Source organism: Aptenodytes patagonicus, chromosome 5, assembly GCF_965638725.1.
Source record: "Aptenodytes patagonicus chromosome 5, bAptPat1.pri.cur, whole genome shotgun sequence".
Classification (NCBI taxonomy): Eukaryota; Metazoa; Chordata; class Aves; order Sphenisciformes; family Spheniscidae; genus Aptenodytes; species Aptenodytes patagonicus.
The window spans coordinates 4,178,881-4,200,096 of record NC_134953.1 but is presented as its reverse complement, the minus strand read 5'-3'; the positions used below and the strand labels follow the sequence as shown (position 1 = coordinate 4,200,096).

At 43.8% G+C, this 21,216-nt stretch overlaps 1 protein-coding gene across 1 annotated transcript; it reads left to right on the top strand.

Moving 5' to 3' along the window:
* Nucleotides 1-919: 919 nt before the first annotated feature.
* Nucleotides 920-8,671, top strand: SFTPD (surfactant protein D). Its single transcript, XM_076338370.1, is given in 10 exon segments — nucleotides 920-955; nucleotides 1,042-1,168; nucleotides 1,841-1,929; nucleotides 2,814-3,042; nucleotides 3,625-3,751; nucleotides 3,753-3,834; nucleotides 5,091-5,198; nucleotides 5,832-5,926; nucleotides 5,992-6,007; nucleotides 8,150-8,671. Coding segments are annotated over 6 exon segments (771 nt in total). The 5' UTR covers nucleotides 920-955; nucleotides 1,042-1,168; nucleotides 1,841-1,929; nucleotides 2,814-3,042; nucleotides 3,625-3,640; the 3' UTR covers nucleotides 8,509-8,671.
* Nucleotides 8,672-21,216: the final 12,545 nt, after the last annotated feature.

The window sequence follows — 21,216 nt, the reverse complement described above, 5'->3', positions numbered from 1 at the left end:
CCAAATCTCTGTTTAACGATGTTGGCTCTACAAGGTTTTTATCAAATCATGGCCGACAAATAGCACTGCTCTGAACTGATGTTTTCATTTTATTTTTACTGAGACTAAATTTATTCTAGCTCCTGAACAGGAAAGATACAAAGGCAGCCTGACAGCCTACATCCTCTCTATCTGATGCCACCACGTCGGAGAACAGCCCCAGAAATGGGATCTTGGGAACAAAATCACTCCTGCCACTGCTGCAGGGAGGGAGAGTTTGAATTGGTTGTTGCAGCTGGAGGTGTCTAACAGACCTTCCTCTGGGTAAGGAAATTTTCTGCAGGCAGAATTGCCCGAGACATCTCTTCCTCAGCGTTATATTTTGTTGTTAATTTTGCAGAGCTACCCGTGGCAATATCCCTCACAGTATTCTTGCTACTGTACTTTTCATGTCCACGCGATGGTACCATAGCCAGCTGGACAGTGCAAGCTCTACTGAGAAGTTTATTCTAATCACTAACTGTATCACTAGCATTATAGGAAGACAGGTTAGTAAGTGATTTACTTAAAAGTTTAAAGAGATATTCCTTCACCCCGTGTTGTTTTTCCAAATCCCACATCCCATTTTTAAACGTAAATGGGTATGTTTGAGTTGGCCAAGTTTTTTCCAGGGATAATTCAGAATACATTGCAGGAAAGGCAGTCACTGCAGTCAAGCAAGCCTCGAATATCCTTCCCTCTCCGAGGTTATTAAAAAATGAATCCATTGACTGAATAAAGGGGAAAAACCTTACAGTCAAAACTTTCAGTGCCTGCAGTTGTTCTGATTTTTTTGGTTGTTCATTTGTACTGTAACACAGCCAATGTCTGTCCAAGGCCAGGCTCACTCCCAGAATGTCATATGCAGTACCTGTAAATAGGGGTGGTAAGATTGAGGTAGGCAATCGTTAGGATTGTGCAAGACGGAGATAAGCCAGTAAGCAACCTCTTTCCAAAATAAAGCACAAAAGTACGGCTTTCAGTAGAAATGTAGGGGATTTTTTTTTTTTTTTCTCTTGGCAGGCTCGTCCTCATGGTAAAAATCCAGCAGGTGTTCCATTTCTTCTCTGCTACGTTCTGTTGTGCTGGCTGTCAGGGATGCCCATGGTGCGATAAGAGTTTCACTGGTACTGATCAAGTAAAGGTGTTGGTAAGTAAAGATCTCTTTTGCTGTGACAAGTATTTGACCATACAACCCTTGCAGGTGCAGGCCTGCTGGTTAGAAAGGACTTTTGTAGGCTGCCCTACCGGAGCACAGCAAGCTGATGAGGAGGACTGTTAGCAGGATGTAATCTAGCAGTTTAACAGCATTCTGCCCCCGAGTATCCTCTGCATAAAGGTAACATCTGCTTTTGAGGAGCAGTTTCCCTAGTACTTGACTTCAATGGGGCTGTCCTGTGCTGTCAGGCTCCTCTCAGGTTTCGGGCTAATGACTCAGAGCTGTCACCTCCAAGACTAGGTCTGGAACAAGGGCTCCCTGCTGCCTCTTCCAGGATCCCTTCCCTGCTGTTACCTGCATTGGGTCAATCAGGTAACTTTTTATGGAGGAACAACTAAAGCACTTTTTATGGAGGAACAAAAGAATTACCTGAGATCTATGTCTTTAAATAGGACCTCCAGAACTAGCTACCTCCTAAAAACAAAAGTTTCGTGGCATCTTTCAGGGCCTAATTCTGATCTCTGCTGAGCACGTCTGCAACTGTGTAAGCCTTAGGACCTGAGGACTGTCTTTACATCCACGCTTAGTGTGATTCTCCACGTGGGATTCTCCATCTTCTCTAAATACAAATATGGATTGCAAAACTTGTTTTTTCCATTTCAGCTCCCTAAGATTGACTCCATTTTGGTGAGAAATGTGGAACATTTTGCTTTTTTTATCTAAACCATTGTTGGAAATTATTAGTCTCTTAGGTAAGTGATTTCATTGCTAGGAAACCCTGCCACCAATTTGCCAAAGGTAAACAGGCACTTGGGCTCTCCTAGAATAAAGGATTGGGGTGGTCAACTTGGAAAGCTTTGGAGGTAAATAGATCCTAGCTCCTGGCAGGCAAAACCAGCAAAGGTTTGTGTGAGGTTGAATCTCTGTAGGGAGTGGACTTCTCTGAGAGCTTAATGTTTTGTTTTCAAGTTTTCTTTTTTTGTGCCATTATTTTGAGCTTTGTCTTGCTGCCTTCATGGGAGGCAGCAGCAATGTCAACTTCCCTGGTATTGGATAATTAACACAGTACAAAAATTCAGCAGAAGGAAACCCTTGGAGGGCTGTTAAGAACTGGCTTGAGTCCCTGAAGCTGGATAAGAAATATAAACCAGGATTCAAGTTTTGTTATGCTAGTTAGCTAAATACCTTTCCTTATTTTATTTTGGTGTATGCCATTGCCCCAAATTTTGATGTGAGCCTAATGGAGGAAGCACAGAGAAGTATATAGAAAAGTGGTGGTCCTTAAACTCTGCTTTTCATCCTAATGATAATGTTCTCACAGTAATAGGCTAGTGATTATGCTTCATATTGTACTTTATCAGACGAAACATGACAGGGGAAGCTGCTCTCTCTGGGTAATCTTTTCTGAAGCTTAAAATAAAGAGAAATAATTGAGGTGAGTAGCAAAATTCAGGCTGGATTTGATTTTCTCTCCTTACCCCAATCTGTCAACCAAACGGTGCTTCCTTAGGCTTGTTTTTCATTTTGACCGGTAGAACTGGGAGAAAATAAGGCCAATTGACTTTAGTATGTGGCTTATTTACTACAGAAGTTTGTCAGTTCATGTTTGTGGTAGTTTCATTTTGGTTTTTTCCAGTTAAACGCAGAATACATGGGACATGATTGCCTCAAATTTGACCGTCATATTAAAATCAAGGACAATTACTGCGGTGCAGCTTGTCAGAACGTCATGCAGAGCTTTACCTTCTGATGTTACTGCCTGTTACCGCTCAGAGAGGGCAGCAAAGTATTGCAGAGCTGGGATCCAAGAGGACTTCGGCTCTGAGATGTAATACTGAGGAAGAAATGTATCATTAATATACAAGGTCTGAAAGGAGGAATTGGGAGGCAATCAGATCGTTACTACTTAAATGCATTTAAGCTTTTTGTCCTTTAAGCTATGGGTGTTTGCTAGTAGTGGAGATGCTATCGAGAGAAACAGCTTAATCGCTCTAAGCTTAGACATACAGCAATCTTGATAGCTGTGGAAAGAAGAGTCCCAGCGGAAACACAATAGCTGGAGAGTTCAGGGTTCATCCCAAACTGGAATGCCGTATGACTCATTTGGCATGAAGAGAAATGCTTTAAATTTAGACATATACTGAACAAAACATTGAAACGGATTTGCAGCACGGTGAGATTGATGACTGTTGCTACTTTAGGTATTTTCATTACACCTTGAGATTTTCAGATTCTTACAAGCTTGGTTGTTTCTCTTCTGGTTTCCATACATAAAGATACAATCAGAGGCTAGATGAAACGGTTCAGACACTATCCCTTGTTCTTGGTCTTTTGCCTGAAGACGAGAGTGTATTTCCTAGGCAACGTAGGCAACTCTTTCCTAGGCGACCCTTTAAAATTATGTAAATGGAGAAATTTATGCAATTACTCTGCTTGATTTGTCACAGATCTGTCAACTTAGCGATGACTCTTCTTCAGCCTTTCAATGCCTTGGTACTTTGGCTTTCACTGTTGATGGTAACAAGTTCAGTTAACACAGATAAACCTGAAGAGAAAATTTATTCCTACCCAGTAAAGTCAGTGCAGTGCTCCTGCAGTCAATGGCTTACCAGGCAGAGATGGAAGAGATGGTCCCAAAGGTGAAAGGGGAGAACCAGGTACAGAGCTGTGACCATTTAGCAATATTGTATTTTTGACACTCATTATCATCCCTTTAGTCTTGTTTCACGCCTCCTTCATTCTTTCATTTTGCCTTTTTACTTTTCTCCTTTTCTTCTGCCCCATTAACCTTTTGTACGCCCCGCACAATTTCAGGAAGCTGAAAATGCTTTCTGCATTTATAACGCTACTCTGGATACTTGGCTTTTAATAAATAAAAAACCACAATACATTTTCACAGCAGCCCATAAAACAGAGATGTAATGAGATTTTAATCTGATTGTTACCATTTGTACTCTGAATCACTTACAGAGTTTCCTACCATACCCCACTAAATGATTATTGCTTTTTCTTTCCAGGGGCCAGCTCTCAAAACCAGAAATCACGCTGCTAGAGTCGGCTACTAATCTGACGGTCATAACTCGATTGCTTCATACTCACTAAGTCCCAGCAACAGAATTCCCCCAAGGCATGATTTGTCAGCTAGGCAACTTTGTTCATGCACTGCTGCAAACAGCAGATAGATCAGCAAGTGCTTTCTGTCATGTGGTAGAACCAAGTCATCTGCTCTCCCACGTTGCCAAATCGTAGTTTCTGTCCAAACACTTAATACGTACATACGGAATCGTATACTTTCTTACTGTATCCTGTCTGTGTTATCATGTGTATACCACACATCTTGGAATTAGATAATTGCTTTTCAACCTCCAAGCGAACTCCCATCATTAGCCATACCACTTGATATGAACTATGACACAAAATTTCAGTGGCAGATATTGATATTCTGTATAGACATTTTCTGGTCCACACACCCTCAGTATGCCCTCTGCGATTTCATGGTTGAAATAAGTAAAGCCAGCACTATCTGTTTCAACAAACTGCTTCAGAGGTATCCTTAATCTTATGATTTAGCTCATTTTCTAGATCATATACTGTGATGTGTGATTGGATTACAGCTGAAGTACATCGGCTTTCTGGGTTTAGAGCATGTGTACCTCTGCAATAACATGAGACAGCATTTATTTCATTGGATTTTCAGTGCCATAAGTAGGTGTAGTAAAGAATTTTTCATGAAAGTCATGCATTTCCTAGCAAATGAAGCTTTCCACAGGAACAATTCAATTTTCCTGAGATGTTTTTTATTTTCATGGGGTAAAAAAAAAAAAAAAGAGTCAGTGTTTGGTACTCTCCCTAAGCACTAAGAAAACATAGTGGAGAAGACATTTAAACAATTTTATTTTAAATCAAACTCTAGGAGAAGGATTGAGAGGTCTACAGGGTTTCCCTGGAAAAGCGGGACCTCCGGGAATAAAAGGAGCTTTAGGACCACAAGGAGAGAAAGGAAAAAAAGGAGAACGTGGAAGTAAGAAATAAATTTCTCATGTTTCTATAATCTGGTTTTCAACTTTTAGTAGTATATTGTCCAAAAAATATTTGTGTTAATGTCCAGTATTCTTATAACATCATTTGAGGAAAGGTGTGATTTCAGGAGTGTGAGTAGCAGAAAGATGAACCGTCGGTCACGTAGGAGATGAGTTGACCAACATAACTGGGAGAAAAAAGTGTCTGGATTGAGTCACTGGTTTATTGTTGTCTGTGAGTGAAATAACGAACCCTCTATCTCATGTTACAAACAGCATTTTTTCTTTCATTCTTTGCCTGTTCATGTGTGTTTTATTTCAACTTCAACTCAGTTAAAAATGTTTACGTGTGTGTTTTGCCTTTGAGAACTGGGCTTTTCCCTCTGAATAGAAGATGACTTTGGCAGCCCTGAAAATTCAAAGCCCACCCAAGCATTCATCCCAGTCAGGGATAAGGCTCTCCCAGTGGGACAAACTCCCATGGAACAAATCTGCAATGTGGCCTGTGGTTTCTGCTCTGGAAACCAAACAGCGCGCTCACATGGCATGGGGTTACAGGAGAGCTAAGCACCTCAGAGACAGTTGTTGTGTAGTCGTTTTAATATAAATTACTAAATAACACCCTTAACTCCTAGTTGTAGTAACCGATGACCTGCAGAGACAAGTAACTGCTTTGGAAACAAAAGTACAGGTTTTGGAGGCTGAACTAAATAGATACAGAAAAGGTAAGGTCCAATCATTGATTAGTTTTCTTTTTGGCCCGGTAAAATGATGGACATGCTTGTGCTGGACAAGGGACTGAAACCAGTAGGTTGAAACAACTATTACAAATTTCTCTTGTGTTGCTCATGAGAGACAGTCGTTAATCAAATGCCGTCTCACTGAATACGTCCTTCCTGAACTGACCTGCCAAACTTTAAGGATCACTTTGCCAACATCCAGGGCAGGGGCTTTGTTACATGGACCGCGGGATCAGCTGCTGTTCTCTGGGCGCTTGTGCTTTAAGCATTGCATTACGTTTCTCTTACTGCCTCAGTTCTAGGTAACTTTCTATGAGCAGACATGGATTGGGATGCTGCCTGCCTGGGCCTGGCTGCAAGTAATTTCTCGAGATACTGTGTGAAAACTTTCAAAGAACGTCTCATCAGTGCACTACTAGCCCTGGTACAAATGCCACATTAGGAAAAGCACAAGGTCCATCACTGTTCTTAAAATAACTTGGGAGGAAATGACACAGGCTGCAATTTACCACATCACGAGCAGCAGCAGAATAAAGTCACATAGCTCCGCTGGCCATCCTTCCAAGGGGGTGTCTTCCCTGGAGAAAGCACAACTTTGAAGCCATAGTTGTGTGTAAAGCCTGAAAGTTAAGCTGAAATTGGGGCAAGAAATTGAAGAGCAGGGAGAGGCTGAACAGCGGGTAGCAGTAATCTCTTCAGCCATCTCCCTTTTGTCCTCCTGTGCTCATGTATCAGCCCCCTAGAAAAGGGTGTCTGAAACGGTTGTGGAGGTTTTACCTGGCACAGGAGCGTAGCGCAAGAGCATTGTGCAGGTACCATCCCCACAACATCAGGGGAAGATTTAACTATGCATATGTCCCAGTTTTTGTATCATCATTGTTATAAGGTGGTAGACTCCCTTCACGCTAGTCCCAGAAACCTGTTAAAGACAATAAGATAAAATAACTTGCCCATTAAAGACAGCAACTGTGTTTCAAAAGAAGTGCTGCTAGCAGTTTTATCTGCTAAATGAACGAGAGCTTCACTTTCCATTGGCTTTTCGTGAAAGCCTGTCAAGCATGTGAGCTATATATTACTACTTCTCCTAAGATAATTTGTATTTTCTGGAGAAATACTGTTTCCCAGGCTCGCTAAAGCTGTCCCTATGTCTCCTCTTTCTGCTCTGTTGCTTTAAACCCTGAATTTCGTTATAGTCCCTCAGCTTTGGTTTCTGCGATAAAGCTGATCGGTACAGAAGATCTCCTAATTGTGCCCCTGTACTCGGCACTGGTGAGGCCGCACCTCGAATACTGTGTTCAGTTTTGGGCCCCTCACTACAAGAAGGACGTCGAGGTGCTGGAGCGTGTCCAGAGAAGGGCAACGAGGCTGGTGAGGGGTCTGGAGCACAAGTCTGATGAGGAGCGGCTGAGGGAACTGGGGTTGTTTAGCCTGGAGAAAAGGAGGCTGAGGGGAGACCTCATCGCCCTCTACAACTACCTGAAAGGAGGTTGTAGCGAGGGGGGGGTCGGTCTCTTCTCCCAAGTAACAAGCGATAGGACGAGAGGAAATGGCCTCAAGTTGCGCCAGGGGAGGTTTAGATTGGACGTGAGGAAAAACTTCTTTACTGAAAGAGTGGTGAAACATTGGACCAGGCTGCCCAGGGAAGTGGTGGAGTCCCCATCCCTGGAGGTATTTAAAAGTCGTGTAGATGAGGCGCTTAGGGACATGGTTTAGTGGACGTGGTGGTGTTGGGTTGACGGTTGGACTTGATGATCTTAGAGGTCTTTTCCAACCTTAATGATTCTATGATTCTATGATAATTGCAGCTCAGTTCCTTTGTATGATTTTAATTGATCTGTGATTCTTGCATTGAAACCTAGCAAGCTATTTTGTCACGCTTGCAATTTGAGTGCGAATTCCTTCAGATCCTGATTCAAGAGCTGTAATACTATATGAACTGGAAATGAAAAACATTAGAACAAGATTTGTGATCCAGTTTCTTGTGAAATTCCAGTTTTCTTGAAGTGTGGGCTTGGCATTTCCAGGTGTCTGTTTTGTTTGACTTCTATCGGATTCTGCCTACTGCTTCAACAAATAGTCTATTTATAGCTGCTATTAGCTACTTCTGAAGTGCAGTTGTGATATGGATAAATAACTATAGCATGATAAATTTTTGGTATAATACAATTACGTTCACTTTTGTTTCTAGCTTTGATTTTAAAGAACATGAAGAGTATTGGTAAAAAAAAAAAAAATTGTCTCAACTGGAAAAGACCATACTTTTGACAATGGAAAACCCCTTTGTGCAAAAGCTGGAAGCGCACTTGCCTCTCCTAGGAATGAGGCTGAGAATACAGCTTTAGAAGACTTAATAAGACCTTCAAAGCAGGCTTATATGGGGATATCCGACGAACAGACTGAAGGCAGGTTCATGTATCGGAATGGAGGGGCTGTAACTTACAGAAACTGGAATGCTGGAGAACCAAAGAATCTAAAAAATGAAGACTGTGCAGTAGTACAAGACTCTGGAAAATGGAATGACGTTAATTGTTCAAATTCACGTGCTTTAATTATTTGTGAATTCTTGAGCTGATGAGTCTAAGAAAACCCAAAGTTTTTGCTCTCAATTATGTGGTTGGTATACAAGCTTGTTCCCATAAAGGTGGCCTGGAGTAACCAGAACCAGAGTGTATTTATAATTGTTTTCTGTTTGACATTCAGTTTTGAATCTCCTAATAAAATACAGATTTAATGTTTTTCAATCGTTATTAATTGAATTGTGCTTATCGTAGCGGTAACAAGGCTAATAAGTTATGGCATGCTCAGCAGGCTGGTTGTCATACCTTCCTATGAGTTCCTCGTAAATGCAGCATGAGGGAAGCATTTTTTAATAATCTTGAAACTAACGAAAAATTTTTATATATTCTGTCTTTGAGCTGAGCTGTAAACTTGGAGAGATTACTCTCCACGTGTTGCTTCTGATACGTTCTTTTATCATGTAAATAACGGACAGTGCTTACTAAATTTCAGTATTTAGTGATGGCTTTGCACCTAGTGCGCTTTTACTCTAGTTCTAAAATTGACTGGTAACGATCACTTAGAGCCTAGAGTGGTATTTGTCGTGTGGGTACAGAGGTCCATTGCACACAAGTGATTACTGACATGCAAATAATTTCTTTTTTGAAGTTTGGGCTATTCTCGTGCTGTTTTTTCCACGTGATAGGAAAATGAAAAGTGCTGTAACTGCAAAGTAAAACGCCCAGCCAGGTTGCTTTGCGTGCAGCAGAACAATCACAAGAGAACAAGATGATCTTTTTTGGCAATCTATAGGCATCATTGGAAGTACAGGAGATATAGATCAAGATTTAAATGCAGTAGAAAGCAGAAAATTTTTGTCTTAAATTAAACACAAGAGCCTACTGGTGAACTGTAGTGGAATTTAGCTCATGCAGAGAAACAGCAAAAGGCCTTATTTATGTGAATAGGTCCTTAATGCGAGAGAAGTGATACCATAGGCTTTTACGATTTTCTTGATGGGAGCTTCTTTCACCTCAAGTGAACTACAAAAAGGCGAACTACAGCCTGGATTAACTAGGAATAGGTGAATACCATGACAACAAAGCCCAAAACTAAAAGTTTACTAAATGTAAACATTTTTCATGCAGGCTTTAAGTTTTTGACCGTGGAAGAGTAGAAGATTTTCAGTTCCGCTTCCGCTTAGTTTAAGACATGTAAGCTAAGTACCTCTACGGGGAGAAGGACTGTGTCTACACTGGCAAGTTACGTGGACCCATCGGAACACAGGAACATATCTGTACGGAGGAGCATTTGGTGCCCAGCTCATCTGTTTTATGGCTGTTATTTTCATTGCCTAATTCCATGTCTACCTTTGTAAGTAATGACATTTCTTTTCTCTGCACCAGGTTATACAGGTACAGCAAAAAAGCAATTACTGAGAGTGGTGAAGGGTATGAATTTTCTAGAGTCTAATTTATCTGCTGATCTGCGTCCTGCTCTCCTTGTCATTACTGGCAATGTATCTTTGCAGTTCTCAAGTGAACTGCATTCCTTTTCTTCATTAATTGGTGTCCTGCAGCTATGAAAACAAGAACTTTTTAAATTTTGCCTGGGAGTTTTTAATCAATATTTATTATATGAAAATGCAGGATACGGTGCAATATTTAAAAGACAGATTTGGGCTAATTTAGGACAAGAAAGAGACATTCTAGAGAGTAGATACAATCCTGCTGTGCTGCCAGGTTTAGGGATCAGTGGTAAGTCAGCCGCCAGTGCGTTTATTTGGAATGATTATGCAAGCCTACTTTGCGATTGTACCCAAAAAACCCTGTGATATGTCTTGTGAGCGTTTCATTTGGAGCTGGACTAAGAGCAATGACGTATTATGCCCCCAGTGCATCAGCCAGTAGGTTACAATGACTAAACTGCTGATTTGAAAAAGATTTGGAGTAGTATTTTGCAGATGTGAACGGTTGTGTTCTTTCAACTGAATTTTTTTAGAAATACTATTCCTAATTGCCATGTCAGTCACTCTCTCAAGAGTCCAGCTCTGAAATGTAATTTAGACTAATTTTTATACGATATTGCCCAGCAAATCTCCAATACGGTTGTTAGAAATTTATGAAGCTTCTTGTAACCTTATGTTTGAGTTCGGAGAGCACTACACTTCATTCAAATGGCATCTATACAAACTGCAAAACTGTTTGCAGGTAAGTGCAAAAATATTCTTATGCTAAAAACACTGGGAGTTCATGAAAGCAGAATGGGAGAACTTTCATATTGTATGCTCAGTTCCATACAGTCCAAAGTTATCAGATAACTAAGTTTTTTACCAGGCTGTGTAGGTGAAAGGTGTATTTGGCCCCAGCAAGGATGGTGTAAATAGCAAATCTGAGCTGCATGTCTTGAATCTGCTTGAAGTAAACGCCCGGTCAGCTCATCTCTTGGGTCCTTAAGCTCTCAGGCTTCAGTCTGGTCTCACTCCTCCTGTTCCCAGCATTCCCTGTCTTGTAGGTTTACCCTGGTGTAAACCATCTCAAGGAAAATGGTTCCCCAGCTGAAACACCTCCTGTGCAGAAGGGAAGCCGCTAGCTTCCCTTCCTTTCTCGAAAACAAAACTCTGCTCTGTATTACAGTGATGAAAAGCCATCTCTGGTGGAGCTGCCCTGGAACTGCAGCTGTGTAAGTGAAAGTACAGCTCTATTAGTCTGGGCTTACCCAGTAAACTGTCCTGTCCCGAACCGTTGCTCAGAGGAGCAGAATAGCGGTGCTGAAATCTGTGAGCTCTGGCAAGGCATTGCGTGGGGGCAGGCTCATCTTCTCGGACTGGACAGAAGTCCGCAGGGCAGGAACAAGACCTGGAAATAGAAAATGAGCTTTTATTAAGTCATGTTACTTGAAACTTTTAAACTCGGCAAGGTACTATCAGATGCGCCCTAAGTTCTGACCTTTCTTACCATGCATGTTAGGGACACCTTTCTTTAGTAGATGCTGAAAAGAAAGAAGAAAGAGTTTGAAATTGTGTTCTATTATCTTCCAAGAGGCTTAAATCAGCATCCCTGATGACCACTTAATTTTGCATTAATTATAAACTAATCTGTATTTGCCGTTATACCCCTGATTAGAACCATCTCATTTGGTACTAGTGTGACCTCCGCAGAGCTTCTGAGTAATTCGGGATGAGAGCAGCATTTGTTAATCAGCTGCTGGGTTTATCTTTCTAAAACATAGCACAAGTTCAGGTTAAGTACAGGCTTAGGAAGAGCTATCCTGTCACACGAGAAAAAAAACACCATCTCTGAAAAGCTCTTTTCCTTCTCTTTATTTTTCAAGTGGCAATTTTCAGTGGGAACGACAAGGTGGAAACGGGAAGCTATTTCAATCAGTAGCGACTTGTACTTACTGCTCTATTTTTTAATTATAACACATAAATATGGGGGAAGGGGTGGTTAACTTATGCTCAGGGCGGAGGAGAAACGTGGCCTTCGCTCTGGCTCGTTTCCTGTTACGGAAGAAGGCATCACCCTCCTGTGCGAAAGACGCGGAGGAGAAGTGTTACGCAGGGAAGACTGTGGCTTTAGCAGTACCAAAGCGGCTCTACCCTTTGGCCTAGCACCTGGAGGCATAAGGAAAGAAAAATAGGTCCTGGATTGTAGTTTGGCCAATAATGCCCAGCAGAAGAAATAATGCAGGAGAGCCTGGAAACCTAGGTGCGGTCTCATCTCTCTTTTAAGTTCTCTGCCAAACCTCTCGGCACTAGCAGCATGACTGGATCCTCTGTGTTCTCTCTAGGGAATGAATTTATCCTGAGGCACCTACAGTTAACATCTCTTTTTATGGTCTGTGACCCTAGTGATGTTTCAGACATTGGTAGCTTGAGCTGTTTAGATCGGTGCTTCAGGGTAGGCGGCTGCGTGCTCTGGTCTGTTTACGTCTGCAACTAGCGGCACAGTTTGTCCCACCGAGCTGAGCCTGTGCCTTAATCCTGCTAGAAGCTTCTGGCACCTTTGCAGTGGGAGGAAGACTCTACAGTATCTAACTAGTTGGCATCCTCTTCCAGGGTGTTTAAATACAGACAAAACTTCAAGCAGCTGGACTAAGTATACAGAACGTGAGAGCAGTAGTCAACCCACATTTAGGGTCTGATTTCAGAGAGTCTGAGCGTGCTAACGTTGGGCTTCATGGAAAAGGGCCCGCATCAGCTCAGCGGTGCAGCAGACTGAATTTCAGTGTTTCATTGCAGCCTTAACAGAAAATATTACTACAGAGCTGCAAAAAATGCGTATGTATACCGTCTCACAACATTCAAAACCCCAGAGCTGCCCTCAGTTCCTGCGTTGCTTTGCCTCAGTTTGGTCTCTTATTTACCCCGTTGTTCGGATGCTCACAGCAACTGTATCACGACGAGTCCCGGTTGTTTACATCCCTAACTGTCCTACTCCATGTCACAGCTGGTACTTGAACAAATTTCAGAGATGCGCCGAAGGCCGCGAGAAGGGGAAGGAGGGATTAAACCATCTGGTCCTGCTGCTTTGTTGCAGCTTTCTCCATCAGGTTTTCTGTGCTCTCTTGGGAGAGCTCTGGACAGCCTCTCTCCCCCTTCCTCCCATCTGCACTGTTGGGCAACAACTCTTGACCACTTTTGCCTTGTGCTTGAGATACGTACCAAAAAAGGCTCTGTGCAACCTTCCCCCCTGCCCCAAGACTTACTCCCAAGCATGTTTTTGATTCAAACTTTTGTTTTGATACAAAAAGGGAAGCGGAACTGCTACAAGCTGCTTTAGCTGAGATGGGCGCAGCGCTTCACCAAATTTAGTTGGAAACCCTGAAACCTCCTGAGCAACATCATAATGAATACATTGGTTACTCTCTTGATTATCTCCTACCTTGCGCTTTATGGATCCAGTGACACCTGTGCAAGGGCGTCCCACTCAGAAGTGGTTTGATCAACGCTACTTGGCCTACGGATCACAACCTTTTAACCCCTCTATCCTCTTATGCCCCCTCCACCCTGCTTAAGCAGCTATATCCATTCACAGAAGGAAGGTGAAGATAGGAAAAGAGAAAGGCAGGAGGAAGAAGCGATGCATTTTTTTAAAACCTTTTTACCTCTTTACCTTTTATTATAGAGAGCTACAGCTAAACTGAAAAAAGGGGGGGGGGGGTATTAATGGTACTTCCTCAGCCTGCTAAGTAGATCTTTTATTTGTGCATCAAAAACTAGCAAAGCAAATATTATCTTGAAGCCTCAGATTGCCCTCTATCTGCTGTTATTTTCTAGTACCTGGTATTTAGCTTAAAGCTGCAGTTGCCAGCATGTGGAGGATCTCAGCTTTCATTTTCAAGACTAAAGTGCATTTCTAGCTTTCATGACTAATGGTGGAAAAAAAAGCTTAAAAGCCTTTCAATTGGAGAGTTCTACAAAGTGAAAATGTTTGTTTCCTTTTAATCTCCTATTTTAAAGTCTATCTTAAAGCAGAACCTGTATTTTTAACAAAAGGGGATTAAGTGTCGGGAACAGTATGGCAGGACTCTGGCAAGAAAAGCTGCCAGCTCATCGCACAATAGCAGTTGTAAAAGCTATTTAAGAAATGGTTCGAATGTTGTCTACAACGCTTAAGTGTATTATATATATCACTTCACTGAAAAATTGTATACTACACTCTGTCTCGAGTTACTGGGAGCTCTCCAGTGGTTTTGAATGCTGCCGCCCTGAAGTTTATCTTTGCCAAATGCTCTCAGAATAGTTCTGAATCTGGCCTTTATTCTGGCAAATCGTGAGAGTCGTTGGAAAGTATAATAGTTTACATCATTTATCTCTGTTACAGTGGCGCAGTACGTTACTCTGGAAAGGTAAAAGAACATAAAAGATGGAAGTTATTAGACAGTTGAGCCCCATTTGTGTGGAAACAAAAACTCACTCACTCCATTTGAGTGCTGCAATGGATGGCTACAGACTCTTCAGAAGGGACAGGCGAGGAAGGAGAGGCGGTGGGGTGGCCCTGTATGTTAGGGAGTGTTTTGATTGTATAGAGCTCAACGATTGTGATGATGGTACGGTTGAGTGTCTATGGGTAAGGATGAGGGGGAAGGCCAACGAGGCAGATATCCTGCTGGGAGTCTGTTATAGACCACCCAACCAGGATGAAGGGGCGGATGAAGCGTTCTATAAGCGGCTGGCAGAAGTTTCTCAATCGCTAGCCCTTGTTCTCGTGGGGGACTTCAACTTCCCGGATGTCTGCTGGAAATACAACACGGCAGAGAGGAAGCAGTCTAGGAGGTTCCTGGAGTGTGTGGAAGACAACTTCCTGACACAGCTGGTAAGTGAGCCTACCAGGGGAGGTGCCTCGCTCGACCTGCTGTTTACTAACAGAGAAGGACTGGTGGGAGATGTGGTGGTCGGAGGCCGTCTTGGGCTTAGCGACCATGAAATGATAGAATTCTCGCTTCTTGGTGAAGTAAGGAGGGGGGGCAGCAAAACTGCAACCATGGACTTCCGGAGGGCGGACTTTGGCCTGTTCAGGACGTTGGTTGAGAGAGTCCCTTGGGAGACGGTCCTGAAGGGCAAAGGGGTCCAGGAAGGCTGGACATGCTTCAAGAAGGAAGTCTTAAAGGCGCAGGAGCAGGCTGTCCCTGTACGCCGTAAGAAGAATGGGCGGGGAAGACGACCGGCCTGGCTGAACGGGGAGCTCTTGCTGGGACTCAGGAAAAAAAGGAGAGTTTACCGCTTGTGGAAGAAGGGGCAGGCGACTCAAGAAGAGTACAGGGATCTCGTTAGGTCGTGCAGAGAGGAAATGAGAAAGGCAAAAGCCCAGCTAGAACGCAATCTGGCCGCTGTCACTAGAGACAACAAAAAAAGTTTTTACAAATATATTAATGACAAGAAGAGAGCCAAGGAGAATCTCCATCCTTTATTGGATGCAAGGGGGAACATTGTCACTGAGGATGAGGAAAAGGCTGAGGTACTCAATGCCTTCTTTGCCTCAGTCTTTAACAGGCAGACCAGTTATCCTCAGGGTACTCGGCCCCCCGAGCTGGAAGACGGGGACGGCGAGCAGGATGAACCCCCCGTAATCCAAGAGGAAGCAGTCAATGACCTGCTATGCCACCTGGACACTCACAAGTCTATGGGGCCGGATGGGATCCACCCGAGAGTGCTGAGGGAGCTGGCGGAGGTGCTCGCCAAGCCGCTCTCCATCATTTATCAGCAGTCCTGGTTAACGGGGGAGGTCCCGGAAGACTGGAGGCTTGCCAATGTGACGCCCATCCACAAGAAGGGCCGGAAGGAGGATCCGGGGAACTACAGGCCTGTCAGCCTGACCTCGGTGCCGGGGAAGATTATGGAGCGGCTCATCTTGAGGGCGCTCACAAGGCATGAGCGGGACAACCAGGGGATCCGGCCTAGCCAGCACGGGTTCATGAGAGGCAGGTCCTGCTTGACCAACCTGATCTCCTTCTATGACCAGGTGACCCGCCTAGTGGATGAGGGAAAGGCTGTGGATGTGGTCTACCTGGACTTCAGCAAGGCCTTTGACACCGTCTCCCACAGCATTCTCCTAGAGAAGCTGGCGGCTCACGGCTTAGACAGGTGGACTCTGCGCTGGGTCAAAAACTGGCTGGACGGCCGGGCCCAGAGAGTTGTGGTGAATGGAGTTACATCCAGTTGGCGGCCGGTCACGAGCGGTGTTCCCCAGGGCTCAGTACTGGGGCCGGTCTTGTTTAATATCTTTATTGATGATCTGGATGAGGGGATTGAGTGCACCCTCAGTAAGTTTGCAGACGACACCAAGTTGGGTGGGAGTGTTGATCTGCTCGAGGGTAGGAAGGCTCTGCAGAGGGACCTGGACAGGCTGGATGGATGGGCCCAGGCCAACTGTATGAGGTTCAACAAGGACAAGTGCCGGGTCCTGCACTTCGGCCACAACAACCCCATGCAGCGCTACAGGCTTGGGGAAGAGTGGCTGGAAAGCTGCCTGGCGGAAAAGGACCTGGGGGTGTTGGTCGACAGCCGGCTGAACATGAGCCGGCAGTGTGCCCAGGCGGCCAAGAAGGCCAATGGCATCCTGGCCTGTATCAGAAATAGTGTGGCCAGCAGGAGTAGGGAAGTGATTGTGCCCCTGTACTCGGCCCTGGTGAGGCCGCACCTCGAATACTGTGTTCAGTTTTGGGCCCCTCACTACAAGAAGGACGTCGAGGTGCTGGAGCGTGTCCAGAGAAGGGCAACGAGGCTGGTGAGGGGTCTGGAGAACAAGTCTTATGAGGAGCGGCTGAGGGAACTGGGACTGTTTAGCCTGGAGAAAAGGAGGCTGAGGGGAGACCTCATCGCTCTCTACAACTACCTGAAAGGAGGTTGTAGCGAGGTGGGTGTTGGTCTTTTCTCCGAAGTAACAAGCGATAGGACGAGAGGAAATGGCCTCAAGTTGCGGCAGGGGAGGTTTAGATTGGATGTAAGGAAAAATTTCTTTACTGAAAGAGTGGTGAAACATTGGAACAGGCTGCCCAGGGAAGTGGTGGAGTCCCCATCCCTGGAGGTATTTAAAAGACGTGTAGATGAGGCGCTTAGGGACGTGGTTTAGTGGGCCTGGTGGTGTTGGGTTGACGGTTGGACTCGATGATCTTAGAGGTCTTTTCCAACCTCAATGATTCTATGATTCTATGATTCTATGAAACACAGCTGGGGAAATAGATGCTAGAGAAATGCAACGTACCGTTTGCGTGGTAACACCGGTACCGGGCCAGTCGGGAGCGCAGTTGTTCTCTGCAGGTTTTGAAAACTAATTTTTAGAAGGTAATACTTAAATTCCACTTCAGCTTTAGAGGACTGTCCAAGATAACAGTGGATATGGACTGACCTTGTGAAAGGGGCACTCCGTGTACTCGGCAGGCCGGGCTCCGCACAGGGCTGAACGCACGTCTGAGAAGGCACAGTTAGGAAAAACCTGTGCTACACTTATTTTCTAGCTCGAACCCCTGAGACAGGCTGGTAAGACAGACAAGCAATGAGACTATTTCAAAAATAAGCGTATATTTGAAGCGCTCTTGTGTAGATTCCCACTCCTGACAAACATGCGTATTCCTGCCTGCCAGCTGCTGATGTTGCAGCCGTGTCTCTGTCGCAGTCCGTTCCCTCACAAGCTAGAGGTTATAAGCTATCACAGCCCGCTTTTATAGAGGGAATGCTACGACCTGCTTCCCTCTCGCGAACGTAGACAAGGATATTCAGCGAACAGGCAAGTACGTGACTGGTGATAGATGGGAGAAGCCACGGAGGGCTTCAGGAGATGGGAGAAAGACAGGAAAGGGAAAATATTATTAGCAGGACAACAGCTGCTCCGGTGATTTAGCATACTTCTCTGAGGCTATTGGTCTAGACCTTTAGGTTAACTTCACTGTACTCGTGGCATGTGAGCTACACCGATGTGAAAAGGCTTGTTTTAGTTCAGTACTTGTGTGGAAGCTCACATCTCTGCTAAAATGAATGGAAAAAAACCCCAGTCAACAAAAAGGGTACCCACGGTTGTGCTGCTGCTTGTATTTCCAGAACGGTGCGTACAGGCCAGCAATCTGTAACATCTTTCGTAGTCACTGCTGCGAAGTTAATATTTGAACGAGATAACGGCTGCGTAGTTGCATGGTACGTACATACGTTGGGATCTGAGACAAAATTAACAGAAGTTGCTGTTTGTACTTTTGCATTTTGGACAGAAAAGGTATGGAGATACACGTAGCCCATTGTACCGGTATGTGTATGTTTGTCATGCTTAGCAGAATGGATCTGAAAGCTCCGGGCCAGGCTGTAGTTCAGACTGCCTCACGAAGAACAGGACAACTGCTCCTTCACCAGGCAGTGAGCTGCTTGAGCGTACAGGGGCTAGATTTCTGCATGCCAACCTGCGAGAACGAGTCCTCAAATCAGAGCAGTGAGTGCCAAACCGAATTTAAACATAAATAAATAAATAAATAAATACAATTCAACGGGTAGCTGAAATGGTTATTAATAATTTTGTAGAGTTTCTCTTGTCTTACAAAGGAAAATAATGTTGAAGCTTCAAAACTGCATATAAAGCTGCTGCTATAAAGGCTGTAAGGAGTGACACCTCCTCCATGGAATGAGAGAGTTATATTTTATTAGTTAAGTAGCTGACATCCACGGTTAGTACATTTCTCGGGGTTATTAAACATTCTCTCTGATTTGCCATGCAAGCTAAGTCTTCTGTGTTTTAATAACCTACTAAACAGTTTTAGTTTGAATCATTCTGGCCTCAATACTCAAGATCTCCCAGTCTCTCCAGAGAGACTCTGAGGTTGTAGGGCTCTGTTCATTCCCTCTTGTTTTCTTTCTATTTCTCTGGGTCTTCATCTGTTCCTTGTTTTTATCTACTAGATGAACTCCGAGGGGCTTTAATTAGCTAGCTGAAAAAGGAAATGCACTGCTGAGTTGGAAGAAAACAGATGGGAAGGTGTTTCTTCATGCAACTTGCACTACAGGTTGCAGGGGCTTGTGCCTTGGCATAGGGAAAATGCTAACAGTGCTGCTTTCCTGACCAACGATTGAATAGCCCACTTTTTTCCCCTCTTGGTATCTGATTAGAGAGAAAAATTTCCTCCCAGTGATTTCTCAGACCTTCCTTCTCCAAGTTTTCCCATTCCTTACTGTTTTTCATCTTTCTCCTCAACATTTTATGTGCCTAAGGAAGTTTCCAAAAGGCAATTAAGTACCAAATTCCCTTTGAAGGTCACTGGAAATTAGATTTTAGAAGTGCAGGTGTTATGTTTTAGACTCAAAGTGAGTTGCACATTCCTACCTTATTATGTAGTGTTCCCTGAATCATTCTGTTCAGTACAAAAATACTCTTCACTGGGTAAAAAGTAAAAAATTCAAGAACTTGCCACTGGTCTGGTCTGTTCCATGTGGATATTTTACCGAAATCTTCAAAGAAACAAACAAGGAAAAAATACTATTGGGCGTTGCAATGCTTTTTAAAATGCCATAGATTCAGCTCCTTGAATTTCAGTTACATTGCGGCAGTCTTCTAATCCTCACAAATGAATGAATACATATGGTTCATTGCGCTAATCTTTCCAGTTCTGGGTGTTAGTTTTCACATTTTAGAACTGGAACAAAAGACTCTCGGTATAGCCCAGACTGTAATAATAACGAGCAAAACGGTGTAACAGGAGTGTAGTTTTAGCAGCGATGATCCAAGGATATAAACACGGCACGTGTTTGCAGGGAGAGGTCATACTTTTTATTAGGGTGCCAGACACAGGCCTTAAGCTTTTATTTTGGACGTGAAGGATTTCTGTGCTCAAATCTTGCCATTTTTACTACGTCAAGATGGTGAAAAAAACGAGTCCTCATTCTTCAGGGAGCAGCTCAACGTGTATGCTGAACCAAGGCAACAAGTGTTGCAAACAAAGCCACTTTGGTTTTGAAATAAGCCATACTTCTATTGAGAGAATCCTCCCAATTTTAACCTATTTACTTACCCATCTGCTAATTATGAAGTAAACTTTTCCTCCAGTTACGCCCTCTGTATTATCTCTGGTAGTAGATGAGTAGTTTTGGTCAAATCTCACTCTATAGGAAAATCCAAACGATTTCAACAAGCTGCGTTTATTTTCTTTAAGAGTTTGCCTTGCAAAGTCTTTCAGAGAACTCAGCAAGGAAATTGGCTTGTAATTACAGAGTAAAACTATAAGCATCTTTCAAAATAGCAATAAACTTCTTAGTCTTAAGCTTTTTGAAAACTTAGTAATAAATAAAATGCCTGCAGAAATCTACAAAATAACTCTCTTTAGTATTTGGGCTCCAGAATATTCTGTTCTGGATGCCCAGCTACAGTCAGGGAATGCTCAGGGTGAAAGCAAAAGGGTTTTAATAAATATATGTATGTAGCTGAGCCTTTCTTTTCTCTTCATCCCTTACAGTGAAACGTCCAAGAATATTTCTACCCCGAAGCCTCTGCAATAACTGCACCTTATGTAGTTTCAGGTCAACTCAGGTATCAACGAAAGGCAAGGAGATGAATCTACTTTCAGCTGCCGGGGATTTACGGGCAGCAGCTGCAGGTAGGGCCACGCGCCCGCGCTGCGTTACGCCGCTGCTGCAAGGAAGAGCGCGATGCAGCAGCGGAGCACGGCAAGGGCGGGGGCCCCGAAGCACCGCTTGCTGCTGCTGCCCGATCCCCCCTGCCCCTGGGGAGCGAGATCCACTCCTCTGGAGGTGAAGCACAAAACCACCACGCTGGATTGCAGGAGCTGGATGGACGCGCGGCTGTGCTTCACCAGCCCAGCCAGGTGCTCAGGCGCTCTGCTTTTTCGTGGAAACTGAAATAATGAAGTGCCTTAATATCTGTCTGCTACCAAGGAGATATAAAGTGTTCCTCTACACCTTTGCACGAATTAGAATCTAAAAATGTGCCATTACAAAAGAAGCCGATTCAGTATATTAAATACTGTATGCTTCAAAGAACACAATTGGCTAAAACATACAGAATTTTGTGTTCAATCTCCTGAAAAGTTCTGTGCAAAATGAAATTCTGTAATACCTGTTGTCTTAATTTTCAGCTCATAACAGCGGTAACAGCCACGACGCGTGCTGTTTCCTGGGAATTCATTACCAGTTGGGGTCCCTTCAGTAAGATGCAAAGCAGCTTCATTTTACTGTGACCGCCAGACCTTAACAGCAGCTTGGTGATTTTATTATTTTCATTTGTAACTCTGCATTTTCTGCCATGTGTTTTCAATAACAAGTTTCTCCCAAGGACTTTGAATTTCAATT